Here is a 20,423-nt window from a genome sequence, read left to right as displayed (position 1 = left end):
TGAACACAAATATTTTAATTGTCTAAAATGCAATCTCCTTTCAGAGTTATCTGCAGTTCAAAGCTCATTTTGATGAGGTGTAACATTCATGACCCTTTGGAGCGACATAAATTTATGACAGGATATCAGAGAGAAGCCACGTAACCATTTCAGCTGAGGGCCACAAGAAAGGGAAGGGCGTTTTTGCAAGGAAATTAAAGGGGATAATGAGAATGAAATAGCTTCCTTCCATATAGTCATAAAAATCTTAGTGAAACAACTCGAGTGGGAGGGAGCCCAGGCTGGTGAGCGAGTGGGAGAGGGAAGGAAATGGTTCAAACAGATCCCACGGCGAAACCCAGTACGAATGCTGGCTTAGGCATTATCCAAGTAACCCCTATGTTTTGTCTTAGGTGACTAATAATAGTCCTATTGTTGCAAAATGAGTCCAAATCCTACCAAGTTGAAAAGAAGTCCCTCACTGATTTGTAGGCTGTAGGGGGTAACTCCAATGTGCCTTAGTGGTGCTGTTGGTAGGATGCCCAAGGCCAGGCACGTCCCAGCGATGTTCTGCTGGCTGAGGTACGAGGGGGGAGGAGGCTGCACCTCATTATTCAATCAACTTCTTGGCCTTGAAGAAGCGGCGCAGGTAGAAGACCTGCCAGGTGGCCAGTCCGATGAGGCAGAACATTGAGAAGATGCTGAAGTATAAGACCCGGGTGTTTGTGGATTCTAAAACACAAAAAGGATTTTAAATGTAAGGAGGGGTGTGTCTCCCCAGCTGCCTAAACAATAGCCTAACAGTAGAACTTCAGAGAATCAAAGTTCAGGAGTGGGCACTTCGGTGCTTGCGATGCCTACATCCCAGGTCAGAGTGCCTGGTTTGAGTCCCACTTCTCCACTTCTGCTCCAGCTTCCTGCTCATGCGTGTGCACCCTGGGAGTCAGCAGGTGATGGCCCAAGTTCTGGCACAGACCTGGCTCCTCCGGGCATTTGGGGAACGAGCTAGTAGACAGGTCTCTTTCCATCTGTGCGTTTCTCTGCCTTTCAAACAAAATGAAAATAAAGTACTAAAAACTCTAAAAAATATATATATTTAAAAATAAGTTAGGGGATAGCACTGTGGTGTAGCAAGTTAGGTGGCCACTTGTGATACTGCCATCCATGATCACAGTGCCGGCTTGAGTCCCAGAGGCTCTGCTTCTGATCCAGCTCCCTGCCAATGTGCCTGGGAGGGCAGTGGATAGCAGTCCAAGTGCTGGAGCTACCACCTGACATGGGAGACTCCAGTGGAGCTCGGAGCTCTGGGCTCCTGGCTTCAGGCTCATGTACCTCTAGCAGCAATAACATCAAAACAAACACTTCTCCTGCCACATTCCCCACTTGTGTTAAGATGCCAAAAAGGTACACTGGAACTTCAAGTCTGGGGAGTGCACGTCCTGTGTGGGTCACTGAGCACTGGGCGCTGCTCCGTCTCACCGTTGGTGTCCCGCATCTCCTCCTCTCGCTTCTTCATGTAGGCAAAGTCGTTCACGATGGACTCGGAAAGGTCTTCGAGACGACGCAGCTCCACCTCGAGCGGCTTGAGCTTCTCAACCTTTGCGATCTAGAAAAGAAAGGAATTAGGAACTCAATCCCGGGAACAACTGCTCTCGCAAGAGCTCAGGCTGCACAGGAGCTTTGTGAAAGACTGCACCAGAGGCTGTGCGGGCAGGTGTAGGGGGACTTTCTGATGTTGTCATTGTCACACATTCGCATTTTTGTACATCAGTGAAATTTTTATATTAAAAGGTTGGGCCAAAAAAATTCACCAAATTTAACTTCTCTCATGTCAGTAATACTGACATATTTTAAAATCTGGCTGTCTTCGTTTCCATACAAACTCTTCATATATTTCCATCTAAGCTTTTTAAATTTTAATTTCCATTAAAACATCTTTAGAAGTATTATAGTAGGTTGGGTTCGGCAGCGTGGCCTAGTGGCTAAGGTCCTCGCCTTGATCCCATATGGCTGCTGGTTCTAATCCCGGCAGCTCCACTTCCTCTCTGTCTATCCTCCTCTCAGTATATCTGACTTTGTAATAAAAATAAAATAAATAAAAAAAATAAAGTGGAAAAGTAAGAGTATAATAAAGCCTCTTGATGTAAAAAAAAAAAAAGAAGTATTATAGTAGGTTAGCAAGCAAGACATACTATTTTGCTAAGATTTTTGACTTTCATAAAGCCTCTATCTTGTCTGCCCCTTCATGTCAAAGAAATAAATAGTATTAGTAATGTGTGAGCCTTATCAGAGCAAAGCCTGGCTGCAGAAAAAAAATGACTGAGTCCTGAACAATACACAGAAATGAGAATGTGTATATTCCAGCAGAAAATGTAGTAACTCGAAACACAAAATTAGAGAATTCTGGTTTATTCAGACAAATCATAGAACTTTCAGGGTTTTATTTAAGTTTACAGCAAGGATGAATCCTTCATTTGCTCAAAAAAAATCACACCTAAAATTCTGCAGTTACCTCTGCTTCTTTGAGTTCTGTAACTGCATTGGCATTGTGGCCAACACAATGACCAAAGAGGACTCCGCCGTGGCTCCTGCGCTGAGCAATGAGGAGTGCAAGAAAGAAAGGAACCTTCCTCCTCTCTCATGTTAGGAGTTTATACGCCATGCCAGCAGGGATTTGATGTGCTATTTATTATCAATCTAAGATCATGATCTGCTTTAAAACGGGCTCAACCACCAGGGCTTCCCAAGTCTTGACATTCTTACATGCTACTGTTTTTTGCACCTAAGGGATTCTTTAATAATTCTATTTCTGCATATGCTTCCTGCATATCCTACGTTGTCTACAGAACTCCCCATTTTCTTTTTTTTTAATTGGAAAGTCAGATATACAGAGAGGAGAGACAGAGAGGAAGATCTTCTGTTTGCTGATTCACTCCCCAAGTGGCTGCAATAGCCAGAGCTGAGCTGATCCAAAGCGAGGAGCCAGGAGCTTCTTCTGAGTCTTCCAGGAATAAGGAACTCAGTCCAAGAAACTCAATCTGGGCCATCCTCGACTGCTTTCCCAGGCCACAAGCAGGGAGCTGGATGGGAAGCAGGGCCGCCAGGACACGAACCGGTGCCCATATGGGATCTGGGACATACAATGTGAGGACTTTAGCCACTAGGCTACCACGCCAGCCCCATTTTTCTTTTATTCAATTCACTATTCCTTTTCTTCCTCTCTGCTGAATGTTAACAGCAGCTAACAAGGCAGAACTGAGAAGTATATAGAGAGATTTTCATATTCTCTTTGCTTACCCTTTTTTTTTTTTTTACTAAATGTGTGAAAACAAAAGTTACTATAAAACCAGAGACTATTATTAAAATAGGGATATAAAAATTGAGTTGTGTGTTTCAAGTTCATGAAAATGTGATGGTAAGATCTGCATTTTCTTACATCTGTAAGATGTTGGCCATAGTGATTGATGTGACTAGCAGTTGCCAAACAGTTTATTTGGATGTAAGATTTAATCAGGGGCTGTTGCATTGAGCTGACTTTCCCAGCAAATGCCCAAGCGCCAGGCTTTGCCCGTAACAGACTCTGCATCTGCTGACCGATTTTACACGGAGCTACAGGGTAAAAGGATTCCTCAGGGAAAAGAAATACAGGGGACATCTAGCAAGCAGAACCGTGGTGTGGTCTGTTGAACAGCTTCCGGCCTGCTCGCCACTTCCCCTTTCTGAGCTTCCGGAGTGAGACAGAACACAGCCAATGGCAGCAGACTACCCAGAGACCAGCGGTTTGAGGCTCCGTACAGGGACATGTGCAAAAGGCACTGGGAAATGAAATGGTGACAGTGCCTCTGCCAGTTAGAAGTAATGTTTAAAAATGACCTGGAGGACACTGACTGCCCCCAGGTCCACCCTGGGTGGGCGGGGTCACGCAGCAACAGTCTAGAGGCCTAAACAAACACTCCAGAGGTGACAGAACCAAACTCAGCACTGACAGCGGCCTCAGGAGGTTACAGACTCCACACCTGCTCCCAATCCTTTCCCAGTAGCTTAAAAATTACACATGCAACATGTGACTATAACCTCTTGTTGAAATGTTACACCATTCAGGTAAAAACCCGAGGCCCAGGGGCCAGCACTGTGGCTCAGCAGGCTACACATGGGCATCATGTCCAGAAGAGACCGTGAGTGGGTGCTGGCGAGGGCCCGTTCCGGAGTGGGAGCCACTGCAACCAGATTCGAGCACCAGCTCAGGTCCCAGCTGCTTTGCTACTGCTTCAGCTCCTGCTAATGCACCCAGCAGAGCAGCGCAGGACGGCCCAAGAACTGGGCCCCTGCCACCTGGGGATCGGGGGAGACATGCATGCAGCTCCAGGCTCCTGGCTTTGGCCAAGTGGAAAGTGAAGTAGCTAATTGAAGACTCCTCTCTCTGTCTCAGCTGCCTGGATTAGAACCGGCACCCACATGGGATCCTGGCATGTGCAAGGTGAGGACTTTAGTGGCTAGGCTACTGTGCAGGGCCCTGTGAATGCTATTAACCTAAAGTTTGTCAGATGCGGAAAACTGGGTTTGGAAAGAAATTAATGGCTTGTCCAAGGCCTCAAAGCTTTATGAAACTAGGGCTGGAAACCAGTGCATCCGAGTTTATAGTTCATGCTGTGGACTTGGTAAATATGATGAAGGCAACCGGGTGACAACAAGATTCCTCTAAATTGAAGTGAACGAACTACACTGGGTCTTGAAGAACTAAGCAAGTTATCTGGTTTGTTTGAATAACAAAATAAATTACCTAGAATTTCCATTGCTCTCATTCTGTTGTTGGAAGGCATAGTAAGCTAGGCCTCTGCCTATGGCACCAGCATCCATATGGGTACCAGTTCAAGTCCTGGCTGTTCCACATCCTATCCAGTGCTTGCTTACGACCTGGGAAAGCAGCAGAGGACGGCTCAAGTTCTTGGGCCCCTGCACCCACATGGGAGACCCAGAAACTAATTGCTCCCAGATCGTGGCTTCGGATGGACCCAGTTCTGACCACTGTAGTCACTTGGGGGAGTAAGCCAGCAGATGGAGGATTTTTCTCTCTGTCTCTCCTCTTTGTAACTCTCTCAAATATAAATAATAATAATAATAAATCTTAAAAAATAAGAATCTTTCCACTTAAACACCTCACTGACTATTGCTCTGCTCTTCTAAACACCTGATTTAATGCCCAAACTATTAAAAGAGGCAGATTACACATAGTTCATGAAACCAGCTCAGAATTTGTCTAACTTCTCCTCGCCAACAGCTTTGTGCAGGAGTACCACAGTCTCTCCACTAGGGGGTGCTACACTTTCAGTAATGTTGCAGGCCGCCTTTAAACAAGCAATGTTTGAGCTACTAGGGACTTCATTTTACAATGAGCCTCTTCACAAAAGAAACAAAGACCCTATAAAGTTATTCAGGACTTTGGGTGGCAGATCAAGATTAGCAGCTTCCTACTGAGGGACAGCAAAGTATGTATTCAGCATCAAAACTAGAAGCTACAGACAGAAATTGGCACCTTGGAAAGCAGCAGCAGATGGTCCAACTGGTTGGACAGAAGTGGGAGACCCAGATGGAAGCCCCTAGCTTCCGCCTGGCCCAGCATGAACTACTACTGTGGCCATCTGAGGAGTGAACCAGCGGAAGATCTCTGTCTGTAACTTCGCCTTTCAAATAAATAGATTAAATCTTAAGAACAAACCCAGAAAGCGCAGTTGGAACCTATTGCACTGCAATCCTAGCTCACCACCAGGCCGCCCTTCAATGCCTCCCGTCCCCACAGCTCCACAGGCAGCATCTACACTAACCCCTTTCCTCCCTGAAGCACAGCTCCGAGTCACACCTCGTCACAGTCACAAAGTGCTTGGACAGCTGCCCTCCCGCTGCACACTAGTTCAGCCCCTGAACTCAGGGAAGTTAAAACTAGTTTGTATTGTTTTGAAAACCTGATGAACAGTAAACACGTATTAACATCCTATGTCTTCTTCAAAACAGTCAAATTTCTCACAGGAGGAGTATTCAAAAAGTTCACGGAAAGTCCATGGCTTTCAAATTTTTGGCACCAAAATAAGCCTACCTTCTAATTATATTTTTCTGTGAACTTGCTGAAATCCTCTTACATGTAGCCATACCATGGCAAGGTGTAAACTCTGTGTAAAAAAGCAACCTGCTTCTTGAAAGCCAGTAGTGAGTCCAGCCTCTGGAGAATCAAGACCCAAGTGGGAAGCTTCTCCGGCAAGGCCAAACCCAGGCGGGCCGGTCTGCTGCCTCTGTGCCCGCCCACACAGCCCTACAAACACCGAAGAATGGCACGACCAACCAGACGCAGAGTCAAGGGAAAGACACAGGCCCTCATCTGAGACAAACCCCACTTGCACCTTGCGGGGAGGTGTCTGAATCACACAGGCTCAAAAAGGTCAACTAGGTATGCAAATGAGCACACAGTTAGGTTGACCTGATTTACTCTGCCCTGGCCACAGAGCTCACCAACCACCAGCCAGGTGCTCTGCTGTGTCACTTCGCTCAGTTGGGGTTAAGGAAGGGACTCGGGGTCCTGCACACGGGAGCAGAGTTTGTCTCTCCTGACGGCATTCAGAGAAACAGATCTTCCAGAAAGTGTTTAGTTGTTGCTTCAACCAAGGCAACTTTGGTGTGTGTTGACAGCAAAATGACAGACTGAGAAGCTCCAGGCAAAAACAGGCTTGTACTCCTGCAAGAGGAGACAGGCAGAGGTCAAGAGTCGGGGAACTCCTCAGCCAGCTGCTCCTGTGGCACAGGGATGGCCCTCGTCCCCCTCGCTGTGCAACCAGCTGCACACAAACCAGCCCACCCATTCCCACTGTGGGGTTCTGCAGATGAGCCCCTCTGAAAGGCGAAAGAAGACAGGGTCCGAGGCGCTTCAGATGGAAAGGGGCTTTCTTGGGGTTTCCCTTCTTGGGTTAAGGAAGAGGTCAAGAAGGACCGAAAGGCCCTTTCCCAAGGCCAACACAGTCCAGGAATGGGAAGTATAAGGGCTCTAAAACGTTGCACCACAGTGGCGGCCGAGGCATGCGTCATTCAAATGTCAAGTTTTCAAAGGGAGCAAGCAAGTGACGCTGGATGTTTCAGAAGGCACCACGTGTCCTGTGATTGAACACAAACTCCTCGATGGTAGCTACCATGTTAAAAAAAAAAAAAAAAAGAGCTACAGCAGGCAGAACTCCATATCGTAGAAAAGCAAAGACTACTTGTCTCTGGAATGGCCTGTGGTGGGGAGTGGCAGCCAGCCCGGACAGAGAGTCACTCCTTCTGCCTCTAACCACAGCACTCTTCTTACTGTTTTGTATCTTACAACAGCCTTCAACATCCTTTATACTATTTCAGCATACTGAACACTCCTCTGACTTACAAAGGTCTAAGACATCTTGGGGCAGGCTTCTAGCTCGGTGGTTAGAATGGTGTTTGGGATGCCTACATCCCATATTGGAGTCCAGGGCTCAAGTCCCACCTCTGCTGCTCATCCCTGCTTCTTCCTGCTTCCCCCCCCCCATTATAAAGGCATTTTTTATAGAGAGAGAAAGGAGAGACGGGGAGAGGCAATCTTCCATCTGGAGGTTCACCCCCCCAAATGGCTACCATGGCTAGAGCTGAGCAGATCCAAGGCTGGAAGCCAAGAGCTTTTTCTGGGTCCCCTGCATGGGTGCCGGGTCCCAAGGCTTTTGGGCTGTCCTTGACTGCTTTCCCAGGCCACAAGCAGGGTGTTGGCTGCGAGATGGAGCAGCCAGGGCACGGACCAGAGCCTATATGGGATTCTACACAAGCTGGAGGATTAGCCTATTGAGCCACATAGCTGTCCCCATGTTCTGGCTTTTAGCTTCTGCGCACACTGGGAGGCAGTAGGTGACGGCTCAGACAACTGGGTCCTATCACTATCACCTCCGTAGTTCTGGACTGCTGCCCTTGGCCTGAGCTGCTGCCCTTGGCCTGGCCTGGCCGCTGCAGGCATTTAGGGAGTGAACCAGCAGATGGGTTCCTGTTTCTTCCTTTCTGCCTTTCAAATGGAAAAGAAACAGAAATTTGAAGAGACCCCCAACTCACTTTCTGATCCAATCGACAGACTCTCTTGCTTTATTTCTTTTAATGAATTAAACTACCAGAAAGACAGACACAAGCAACTGGTAGTTCCTACTAGAACTGCCTTTTGTTCATCATGGTATTATTTATGTTTATTGCTTCTAAATAACTCTATCCAGTTTCGTTCAACTGAATGCTTGCACCAGGGGAAAAGCAAAAAGGAAAGACCCAAAGAACCGTAACTGTTGGACTATTTCCTGTTGAGAATTAGCCAGTCATTTCCAACCTTCTTCCATTTTAGGTTACTTCCCTTCCAGAGTCCGCTTCTCCTATTAAACCACTCCTAGAAAATTCTCCTAAATCACCTAACCAACTTTCACTTGTTTAGTTTCTATTCTTCAAAGTCACATACAGGTCTGGTACCCACTTCTTCTCGCCCTGAGGTATGCTGGGTAACAACGTTATCTTTCTGTGGAGATGGAGGCTTGGGTCTGACATGGTTCTTGTGGTTTCTCAGCGATACCCTTCACTGGAGGAGCCAACACGATATGCTGCCCCAGGGTCACTGTGATGCGGCTGCTGGTTCTAACTGTACTCCCACTGCCCCTGCCTGCTGGGAAAGGCTGGCTGTCAGGCCCCCTCCAGGTCAGCTTCAACCTCATCCTCCCGACCTCTGAGTTCCTGCAGCGTCTTCCTCCCGCCAGCCTGCCCTCCTGTTTCAAGGTTTACTTTACCTTTAAGGGACTTCTGACTATATGTCTTCAAGACAGCAGTTGTTCAAGATTAAATTGCCTCGACCCTTTTCCCCCCTTGCCCCAGTAAAGGTCATTTGGCAGTCCCTGGAGAGCGCCTTGGCAATGACCAACCAGTCACCCTCTGTGACCTTGAACATCCCACCATGTACCTGAGGCTCCAGCTTATAAACATTCTAACGCCCCAGATCCGGCGCCTGCCTCGAGAGCTGGCAGCGCGTGCGGGTGTGTTTTATCACACCAATATTTCTAGGGGACAGTTGGCTCAGTCCTTTGGCTGACAGTGCAGCCAGAGTTATTGCTCAGGGCTGTTAATACAACTTTCTGGAGCAGGAAGCCCCTAGCCAGCTGTCACGTGCCTGCCGAGAAAACCGCCTGCGTCTGGGCAGAGCGTGGCCTGGCTGGGTCACGGACAACCCACGGGGCGGTGTGGCACTGCCTCCTCCAGGCCGGCCAGCCGAACGTACCTCTTCGTAATTTTTTGCCTCCACTCCGTGCTTCATGTCTAGGATCACAAGTTGGTCAGGTGTCCGCCCCGTTCCTGAGAAGGAAATCAAAGGATTCATTGTGCGGAATATTTTAAATTCCGGGAAATCACCCACCCACCCTCCTGCTCCCTAACCCCCACCCTCTCAAAGACAGAAACAGCCGTGACCCCGCCCCCTACTCAGCTGCAGAAAATTCCTGGCTCAGGCTAAGATCACAAACATTCCAGACAAAGCCTGGATCTGTGTGGGGCTGGAAAGCTGCGGGAACACGCTGCTGGCAAATGTTGCTAAGCCACTGCCACTGGGGCTCCCAGGGCAGGCGGAGAGGAGAGGAGGGGAGAGAACAGGACAAGAGAGGAGAGGAAGGGGCAGAAAGAAGGGGAGGGGAAACAGATCTAGGGTCTTGGGTCAGAGAGAAACTCCAGTTTAGGCAAAAAAAAATGCCCCTTTTCGCATCTGACAGTACTGATCTGCCAGGTTCCGAGGGGAAGGCCAGGTCGGGCTTGGGTAGCTGAGCACAGGCTGGGCTTGCATTTCCTTAATGTGAGCCTGAGCATGGACAGGAACAGGGCTTCTAGGGAACATTCCACTTGAATCCAAACAGCACTAACCCCCGTTTCAATAGGCAAACAGGACATTATTGGAGCTATTCCCACTAAACCTCTTAAAAATAGTTGTAATGACTCAAGAGGAAAACCTTTTTGAGCCTGAGTATAAGTCTTAGCGGTGCCTCATAGAAAAATGCTTACTTGGGACAGGAGGGCCTACAAACAGTTCTAAGCCCAAGTCATCAAGTAGGGGAAAGCAAAAGGCTCCAAGAGCCCCCGGAAAACGCCATTCCAACCTGCTGGAATCCTGCCTGTGAAGCCAGAAACCCACCCAGGGCAATAAAGATGATCTGGGTAACACTATGGGGTTCTTGAGACACTGTGGGCTGTGGAGGAGAGTAACACCCCATTGGCTGCCTGAGAGGCATGGGGCCTGCTGGCACGGACTAAGCCAATCCCGTAACTACTGACTGATAACGAAGCAAAGTAGTGCAACATTTTTAAGCCAAAATAACTGGTTCTGGGAATCCCAGTTACAGGGACTGGGAACAGATGAGCCGGGACAGGCTTCACTCAGGGAGAGCAACTGCAGGCAAAGGCTCAGATACTGAACCGAGGTCAGGAATGCTTACAGACAGACTAGAAAGATCCATTTGAAAGTCAGTGAAACAAGCCTTTAAAGATAAGATGAAGAACAAACTAAGAGACTTTGCAGATGTTTCTGAGCATGCAACCAGCAACGTCAAACGGAAACAGAACGTGGTGCCTAGTGCAGTAATTCCCAGGGAAGATGCAACTCGCTTGTCTGCTTTTCCTTTCTCATTTAAAAAGTTGTGAAATCCACCTGGCTCAACTCATCGAGAGACCCTTTTCCTGCCAGTCTTCCACTCCTGCCATTTGCCACGACACGCTATTGAGCACTATTCTTGCCTGAGCAAAACGGCCACGCCATAGACCTGCTGTCTGAGGCTGGGTTACGCAGTAAGCAGTCAGCCTAATCCCTTTGCCAACACCATGGTCCTCAAGGTTCTCCTTTGCAGAAAAAAGTCCCTCTGGGAATTTAGCTCTCTGCAACAGCCTGGTAAATAGAGAATCCTTTCTTAAAAAAAAAAAAAAAAAAAAAAAAAAGCCTAATTTTGTTAGAGTAGTTTTAGGAAAACCGAGAGGAAGATGCACAGCTCTACAATCAATCCTTTCCTCCGGATACGCAGGGCCCCATTATCATCATCATCTACCAGAACAGCGCGTTCACTACCAACGGTGGACCTACCCTGACAACTCAGCATCACTCAAAGCCCAAGGTCATGGTAGGGCTGCCTCCTGGGACAGATTTCAAATGCAGTGTTAGCAAGCACATGCAGTACACACATCTTTGACCACACCTTGAAAATCTCTTACAGTTACAATCAGATCACCATGTGAAAATAAACACAAATGAAAGCAGAAATCAAACACTGACTGCAGCAAGCGGTACTTCCAAGGTGGAGGCCATGCACAACCCAGGGAATCACTCTGGCTCACTTACCCTTGCTCTCAAAGCACACTTCAAACATGTCGTAGTCCTCGGTAGTAAAGGCGAACTTCCCCTTGGACGCATCCTCCTTGGAGTACAGAATGTGGCCCGCAGTATCTGTGATCTAGAGTGGAGAACAGGCAACAATCCATCCTCAGGAAGAGCTCTTTCAGACCTGGGGAGCGTGGGCGTTGGAGATGCCTGCACCCCACATCTACAGAGCTTGCTGAAGTTCTGGCACTCTGGCTTCCAATCCAGTTGCTTGCTTTGTGTCAGGGAAGGCAGTAAATAATGGCCCAAGTACCTGAGTTCCTACCATCACGTGGGAGACCAACGTGAAATTTCTAGCTCCTGGCTTCAGCCTGACCAGCCCTGGTTGCTTCTGGGGAGTGAATCAGTGAAAATATGATTCTCTTTTTCTCTTTCTCAATCTCACTCTGCCTTTCAAGTAAATCATTAAACAAACATGAGCCGAGAGACTGTGGCAGTGTAGATTAAATCTCTACCTGCCATGCTGCCATCCTATATGGGTTCTGGGTTGAGTCCCAGTCACTCCACTTCTGATCCAACTCCCTGTTAATGTGCGGAAATGATCCAAGTCCTTGAGTCCCTGGACCCATTGAGACTCAGAAGAAGCTTCAGACTAATGGCTTCAGATCAGCCCATTCCAACCATCTGCCCATTTGCAGGGGGAATCAGCAGATGGATGATCTTTCTCTCCCTCCTCTCTCTCTTTCTGTGACTACCTTATTTTTATTGGAAAGGCAAAGTTACAGAGATTTTTCTCTTTGTCTCTTCTTCTCTGTCTCTCTGTCTTTCATAAGGATTTGTTTTTATTTAAAAGGCAGAGTTAGAGAGAGGAGAGAGAAGAAGAGACAGAGACAAATATCTTCCATCCACTAGTTCACTACCCAAATGGCCACAATGGCTGCAGCTGAGCTGATCTGAAGCCAGGAGCTTCTTCTGGGTCTCCCACATGGGTCCAGGGCCCCAAGGACTTGAGCCATCCTCTGCTGCTTTCCCAGGCCATAATCAGAAGGCTGGATAGGAAATGGAACAGCCAGGACATGACTGGCACCCCTATGGATACTGGTGTATGAAGGTGAAGCATGAGCCAGTTGAGCCACAGTGCTGGCCCTTAAAAACAAACATCTATAAATAAACCAGCAAGCAACCTGGGGAGACAGAGACACACCTATACAAGACAGTGGATAGTCCTCAGCATGATGACTTTTCAGCCATCCCAAAGACATGAATTGTCACAGATGCATCTATTTAAACAATCTAACCATACCACAGACTGTAATCATAAGATGTTTATCACACCAAAAACTGGATCCAGCTAATAGTCCTAACTTCATAAACACAATTTATTGGCAAAAATTCAATGTATGCAGCGTAGACATATTCTATCCTCTACACGCACACAGCACAAAAACAGAAGAATCTTCAAGTAGGAAAATTCCAAAAAACACACTTCTTTAAAAAATGAATCTGACAGTGCAGGGAGGGAAGAACAGAATTCAGGTGTGTGATCGAGAACAGAAGAGAAGGAAGGAAGGTACACAGAAATCTGAGCAAGCTAGTCCCGTACACTGTCCATGGGGCGAGGGCAGGACTTTGGAGAAGAACCTAGAAGTTTCTCCCACAAGGTGCAGCATCCATTGGCTTCCACAAATGGTTATTCCTCTCTTGAAGGTTCTCCATATTTTATTGCTCCCTTCCTAGCAAGTGCAGAGAAGCCCAGCCATGGCACATCCCTGTATATAGCCAAGGAAAAGCCTGATCACCAAGCAGATTAGATCCAGGTTGCTTTCCTAGCTTACACGGACTGGCTCAACTCCGGTCATTATGAATTGGGGGGTGAATCAATGGATGGAAGATCTTCCTCTCTGTATATCTGACTTTCCAATAAAAAAAAAAAAATAGATCTTTAAAGAAACGTAAAAGGAAGTATGGGCTTTTAGAAACGTTTAAATGAAACCGCAGAAGACAGCAGAGTGAGCACCAAGGTTATAGCATGCAACAAAAGCATCGCAGATTTCCTGCACGGACGCATCAGGCCAAGAAGGAGGTCAGCCACCAGCCTAGGACAAGACACCCCATTAAACTGGGCTTACAAGATTTAGCACATGTTGGCCCAGCTGCTTTATTTCCTGGAAGAACAGATTAGCATTTTTTATTTTCTCCTAAGTTGTTAAAAGTGTCCTTCAAATTTTTTTTTTTTTTAATTTAAGGAGAGGAGTCTCCCTGGATCAAAAAGAGACTTAAATGTAGGTGATAAAAACTTTCATTAAAGCACTGACTTAAAAAAAAAAAAGGAGTACCTTGCAAAATGAGTGAAGCCTGTTATTTCTCTGAAAGACTCCACAAGAGTCCACACGTCAATTTATTCTCAGGGCAAAAACTGCTTCCATTGGCCATTTCCATTTGTCACTAAGAACCATTCGTTGTGAGGCTTGTCAGAGACTCCTTCTCCAACACAGCCTCACCACCTCCCAAGAGGCTGAAGGCCCTAGACCTCCCGCCGGGTCGCCTTTCAGCAGCGTGCCATCACCAGCCAGGGCTGCCTGTGACAAGGCGCACACGCCTCTCAGGGCACACACTTCTGTACCCTCCATGACCTTCCGCACACCTAACCTCTGGGAGCTACAGCAGGACGTTTATAACTGGATGTTTGGAAATTCAGGCAGACAATGTGACAACTCAGCTTTGCAGTTGGACTGACTCACATGGACTGTTCTTACAGATTTCAGGGTTTCTCTAAAACCGTCAGGTTTCCTATCTAGTTCATGTCATTCAGCAGTTATTTAGAAACCAATCTATTAGTCTTATGAAAACAAACAAACAAACAAACAAAAGCAATCAAGTTTCCTAACCTCAACATCATTACATAAAGCAGCAGGTAGCTAAAATTAGGGACAAGGAAACTGGGCCAAAGTCAATGACTAACCAGAACCAGCCAAGTCTAAAGGGCTGAAATGATGGTTTTTAATTTCCTTTAATTAAAATGTTCTGATTACAGATCACCTTAAAAGATGATCTTAATTGAGAGGGCTCATTTTTCCTTTGAAAATTCTACTGGAGATCCATCTTGGAAATATGCTAAACATTGTTTCTTTCACCAACTGTAACACCAAGCCAATAATGGAGTCTTTTCTTCCCTTTAGAAACTAAAAATATTTATCACAAATTTCTCTAATCAAACAAAGGTAATAACAAGATGTACAACTAGCCTCCATGACATCAAAGAATAGGAAGTAATAAAGATTTGTTTCTAGATAACACCTTCTGAAGAAAAGCAAACCTAAGTTCACAACTAAAAAAATACAGAAAAAGTGTTAATTGTACACGCAGAGTAGCTAGCTGGTTTTGAGAACATGTGAATGCGCGCACTGAAACTGTTAGATACACGAGAAGCGAAGTCAGCAGGGAATAGGCTTGTTTATAATTGGGTTTTCTTGGCAAGAAACAGGCTCTGGATCAGGTGCTGTTCCTAAAGCCTAGCCCATGCCTTTACCAAACCGTTCAAGAAAACACTCTAATTTACAGGGCACCTGCATGTTGCTTAGGCCAATAAAGCAAGTATAAATAAAACAGAATAGAGATCACCTGGAGCAAAAAGAAAACAGTATCAGGAACCTGAACCGGCCCGTTGTGATGGCTCAACAGGTTAATCCTCCCCTTCAAGTGCCAGGATCCCATATGGATACCTGTTTGTGTCCCAGCTGCTCCACTTTCCATCCAGCTCCCTGCTTATAGTCTGGGAAAGCTGTGGAGAATGGCCCAAAGTTTTGGTACCTGCACCCATGTGGGAGACCCAGAAAAAACTCCAGGCTTCAGATTGACTCAGCTCCAGCCGTTGCGTCCGTTTGGGGAGGGGGGCCAGTGGAAGATTTTTCTGTCTCTATTCTGCATAGATCTGCCTTTCCAATGGAAATAAATAAGTCTCTTAAAAAATAATGACAAAAAGAACCCGATTTAAGCAAATGATATCTGTACAATAAGTTTGGCTCAAAGTTTTCTGGGAATCAAGATGCAACGTCTAAAAGAGAAACAAGTTGGCTCACATATCATTTGTTTTCTGATGAAAGCTTACCAATTTATCTCAGGAACAATTTTCCGGGAACTACACACAAACAATTAATCAGGAATATATTTGTAAAAGGCTTTGACCAATATTAGATTCCTCATTTTCAACATTCTTGCTATAAAGATACACACACAGTTCAAGTACATTCATCCATAAGGCTGAATAACCTGAGGGGCCAGGATGAATGTCTCTGCTTCTCCCTGGCTCTTCAGCATCACCACTATTCTCCCCACGCTAACTCACTTTTGCTGCTCACAGGATTCCTACCTTGCTCTAAAGTTGCAAGAAGCATGGGACCACTCCTGCTACAACAGTTGTGCTTTAAAAAAAAAAAAAAAGGGTGGGGGCAGGGGGGGAATAATTGGATGGTGGTGATGGCAGAGTGGGGTACCAGGGAGATGCTGTGCCATAGCAAGTAAAGCCATTACCTACAGTGCTGGCACGCCATATGGATACAGGTTCGAGTCCTACTGCCCCACTTCTGATCCAGCTCCCTGCTAATGTGTCTGGGAAAGTAGTAGGGGATATAATCCAGGTTCTGGGGACCCTGCACCTACATGGGAGATCTTGAAGAAGCTCCTGGCTTCTGATCAGCTTAGCTCTGGCTGTTGTGGCCATTTAGGGAGTGAATCAGCAGATGGAAGACCTATCTTTCTTTGCTCTGTAAAGTCCGCCTTTCAAATAAAAATAAATAAACCTTCAAAAAAATATTTTAAAAGTTCCAAAGTATACACCATCCATGGATTCATACTGATATAAATGATGGAATGAAGAGGGAGAAGAGACAAATTTCCCTGTACAGTAGACTCAATGGTTGCACAGCCTAACTCAGCCCTTCTTCAGGGTGGACTCCACAAAGTGACTTCCTTCCACAGAATTCAGTGGATAGAGGGTGGGGAGCGGGGAGGGAGAGCAACTTTCCAATGGAGTAACCTAATAGTAACTCACCCAGATGCCCCGGGTTAAAATTATTCTCATTTATTTATTTGAGAGGGAAAGAGATCTTACATCTGCTGGTTCACTCACCAAATACCAGCAATGGGCAGGTCTGGGCTAGACTCAACAGACAGGAAGAAACTCCATCCCTGTCTCTACATGAATAGCAGGTGCCCCAAAGCACTCAAGTTATTTTCCACTACCTGCTTCTCAGCTGGATTGGAAGAGCAGCCAGGATTCAAACTGCAGCCTAAGTAGTAACTTAACCTGCTGTACCAGAATGCTGCCCCAGACCTCGGTCAATATTAACAGTGTCAAATCATGTCAATATGGGATGGTCCTCGTCCCCAAACCTTAACCCTAGTCATCATCGCTGTCTTCTTTATGTAATTTTAAAAATAATTTATTTGTCTTTATTAGGAAGGCAGATTTACAGAGAGAAGGAGAATCAAAAGATGTGCCATCTCAGGTGAATTAACATGGCTTATGGGGGAAGTGACAAGAATACTGGCACAGGACAGACAACTTTCATTTGCTGAGTCAACTCCAAACCCCACCATCCAAGAATACCTACCCTTTGATCCATTTCAAAATCAAAACAGGAGCTAGTATTGTGCTATAGTGGGTGACAGCGGAATCCCATCTGGGTGCTGGTTGAGTCTTGGCTGTTCCACTTCAATCCAGCTCCCTGCTAAGGCACCTGGAAAAGCAGTGGAAAATGGCCCAAATACTTGGACCCCTGCTACCCACATGGGAGACCTGAAAGAAGCTCCCGGCTCCTGTCTTTAGCACAGCCCAGCTCTAGCCACTGTGGCCATCTGGAGGGCGAGCCAGCAGATGGAAATTCTATCTTAATCCCCCTCTCTGTAATTCTGCCTTTCAATAAATAAATTAATTAATTAAAAAAATAAAAACAAAATAAAAATTTTTTAAAAGTAAAAACAACAACAACAACAACAAAAAAAAAATAAAATAAAATAAAAAATAAAAACAAAACAAAGAACCAAAAACAGAACTGGAGTTGTGTCTGGGTTAAACCACTGCCTGTGACAGTGGCATCCCATGAGCTCCACCTGTAATCCAGCTGCCTGCTAGATGTGCTTGGGAAAGTAGCAGCAGGTGGCTCTAGTGTCTGGGCCCCGCCATAAACATGGCAAGCTCCAACAGAGTTCTTGGTTCCTGGCTTTGGCAGGCGCCTGCCCCAGCCTTGCAGCCATTTAGTGAGTAGCAACAGAAGATGGAAGATAACTCTATCCTGTATCAGTTACCCCACCTTTTAAACAAATAAAGGCCACAGTGGCCCAAGCTGGGCTGGTCAAGTCCGGGCTGCTTCACTTCTGGTTCAGCTTCTTGCCTCTGTGCCCGGAGAAGGCAGCAGATGTTGGCCCCACTGTGGGAGGCCCAGATGGAGCTTCTGGCTCATGGCTGTGGAGATCACAAATCAGAGGGTGGAAAAACTGTCTCTTCCTCTCTCTGATATTCTGTTTTTCAAATAAATAAATACATCTTAAGGAAGGAGGGAAAGAAAGAAAAGGCAGTTCAATAGAGACCTATGAGAGAAAGGAAGAGAGGAAGGGAGGGAGGGAGAGAGAGAATGAGCCTTCCACCTACTGGCTCACTCCCCAAATGGCTGCAGCAGAACAATGTAGGTCTCTTATGTGGCCGACAGGAGCATAAGCACTTGTAATATCAGCTGCCGCCTCCTAGGATGCAGGAGCAGGGAATCAGACTAGAAGCAGAGTAGCTGGGACTCGAACCTGGTGCTCTAACACAGGGTACAGGTGTCCCTAGCAGCATATAAAAGCAGAAGGAACAGCTCATTACAAACACAGTTTTAGGAGCTGGCATTGTGTTACAGTGAGTTACGATGCTGCCTGAAATGCCAGCATTACATATGAGCACTGGTTCCAGTCCTGGCTACTCTACTTCCAATCCAGCACCCTGCTAACATGCCTGGGAAAACAGCCAAAGACAGCTAAGGCCTTGGGCCCTGTACCCACATGGGAAATGCAGAGGAGTTCCTGGCTCCTGGCTTTGGCCTGGCCCAGCTCCAACCATTGTAGCCATTTCAGGAGTGAATCAGCAGACATAAGATTTTCTCTTTAAAATAAATTAATCTTTTTAAAAGACTGTAGTTTTAGACCAGAGAAACAGTATCAGAAACATTTAAGAAGCTACTACAAGTTACCACCATGTCTAAAAAAGGGAAGGACCATGAACAACTCTCTAACCTAGAAAGCCTATATATTTTTTAAAGATTTATTTATTTTTGTTGGAAAGTCAGATACACAGAGAGGAGCAGAGACAAAGATCTCCTATCTGCTGGTTCACTCTCCCTAAGTGGCTGCAACGGCTGGAGCTAAGCCCATGGGAAGCCAGAAGCCAAGAGCTTCTTCCTGGTCTCCCACATGGGTGCAGGGTCCCAAGGCTTTGGGCCATCCTCTGCTGCTTTCCCAGGCCACAAGCTGTGAGCTGGAAGGGAAGCAGAGCAGCTGGGATACAAACCAGTGCCCGGACATGCAAGGCGAGGACTTTAGCCACTAGCCCACTGCTCCAGGCCCAAGAAGACCTATTTAATGTTCATAAAACGAATTTACCTTTCAAACAAGAGTAAGCTCCCAGCCAATCAACTGCATTCCCAAAACCAAAGGAGCAATCTAAGTTTCACGCAACACAAAGTCAGAAAGAGCACGAGCTACATCTGAAATTCTTTTAAATATCTAACACAATTTAGAGATAATAAAGCATAGTATGGAACCATTGATTAAGTTGAAATACAATCATTGAGGCTAGAAGGCTTTTGGTAGAAGTGTTGAAACCAGAAATGGAAAATTTCCAGGCACTGGTATCATAATGGATGGACATTCTCTTCCTGCTTCTATCAGCATTTGCTACATTAACTTAACACAAGCAATACGTCATGCCTGACTTGGAGCAGGGTGAGTGGGGGCGGAGAAAGAGTAAAGGGAGGGACATGAGAATGTATGACCAGTGACTGTCCCAACAATACTACTGAGGGGGGTGAAGCCAGATCAAATGTTTTTTTTCATACTGTTCCAAAGTTATTTACGGTAAAATCCTCCAGTGTGACCCTTTTAGACACAAACAAAGCCTTGTTCTTTCTTAACAACTAGTCCCTTGATTTCCCACACGTTATGCTGAAGAATGAGGTCGGGGGCACAGGATAAAGCAGATGACATCAACCTCCCTCAAGTCGGAGGCTTGTTTGGGAGCCCAGATTCTGGTCTGTGGCCAGTTGGCCGAGTTCACAGAGGGCTCCACTGTGCAAGGTGCCAGGCTGCGTAAGCACACAGGGGCCGCAGTGCACACCAACCGCCAGTCAGCAGTTCGCACAAGAAACAGCACAGAGGTCACCGCACCGCACCAGGCCATCCTTTCTAAATCTGTTCCGCTGTCCCAGAAACTAGATTCAGCCTTCAGAAGTCATCACGGAGGCAGGGTGCAGCCGTTTCAGACGCCATACTGCCCCCTTCTCTACCTCAGCTCCCAACAGGAAAGCCTATGGACACTGTGTTCTAAACAACGGAGACTGTGTAAATGAAGCAGCACAGCCTTTTCCAGCTATGGAGAAAGGTTAACTAAAAGCTAGTCAGCTTGTATATTATACAAAAGGAAGCTTCACTTTAATAACTCCTGAATGGTAATGTATCAATTAGCCTTCTGTAGCGAAACATCTAGTTAATGGCCTTGGTTTTTTTTCCTTCTTTTTTTAAGATCCATTTTATTTTCCATTGGAAAGGCAGATTTACAGAGAGGAGAGACAGATCTTCCATCTGCTGGTTCACTCCCTAAATGGCCACAATGACTGGAGCCGAGCCAATATGAAGCCAGGAGCCAGGAGCCTCTTCCTGGTCCCCCCACACCGGCCGGGTTCCAAAGACTTGGGCCATCCTCAACTGCTTTCCCAGGCTCCAGGTAGGGAATTGGATCTGAAGTAGAGTGGTTAGGAGGCAAACCAGTGCCCACATTGCAATGCCGACACTTGCAGAGGGGAAGATTAGTCAACTGAGCCATTGTGCCGACCGC

General features: G+C 46.4%; 1 protein-coding gene across 1 annotated transcript in view; it reads right to left on the bottom strand.

The window, feature by feature from the left end:
- TMED10 (transmembrane p24 trafficking protein 10) overlaps positions 1-20,423 on the bottom strand; it is a 29,887-nt gene continuing 9,464 nt past the window's right edge. The window contains exons 2-5 of the mRNA XM_004584389.3: positions 11,360-11,471; positions 9,266-9,339; positions 1,459-1,585; positions 1-711 (exon numbers count right to left, since the gene is read on the bottom strand). Of these exons, the coding sequence (XP_004584446.2) occupies positions 590-711; positions 1,459-1,585; positions 9,266-9,339; positions 11,360-11,471 (435 nt within the window). The 3' untranslated portion in view covers positions 1-589. The remainder of the gene's footprint in view (positions 712-1,458; positions 1,586-9,265; positions 9,340-11,359; positions 11,472-20,423) is intronic.

The sequence above is a fragment of the Ochotona princeps genome, chromosome 26 (genome assembly GCF_030435755.1).
Source record: "Ochotona princeps isolate mOchPri1 chromosome 26, mOchPri1.hap1, whole genome shotgun sequence".
In the NCBI taxonomy this organism is placed as follows: Eukaryota; Metazoa; Chordata; class Mammalia; order Lagomorpha; family Ochotonidae; genus Ochotona; species Ochotona princeps.
The sequence above is the reverse complement of the archived record's forward strand: the minus strand, read 5'-3'. Positions and strand labels throughout refer to the sequence as shown.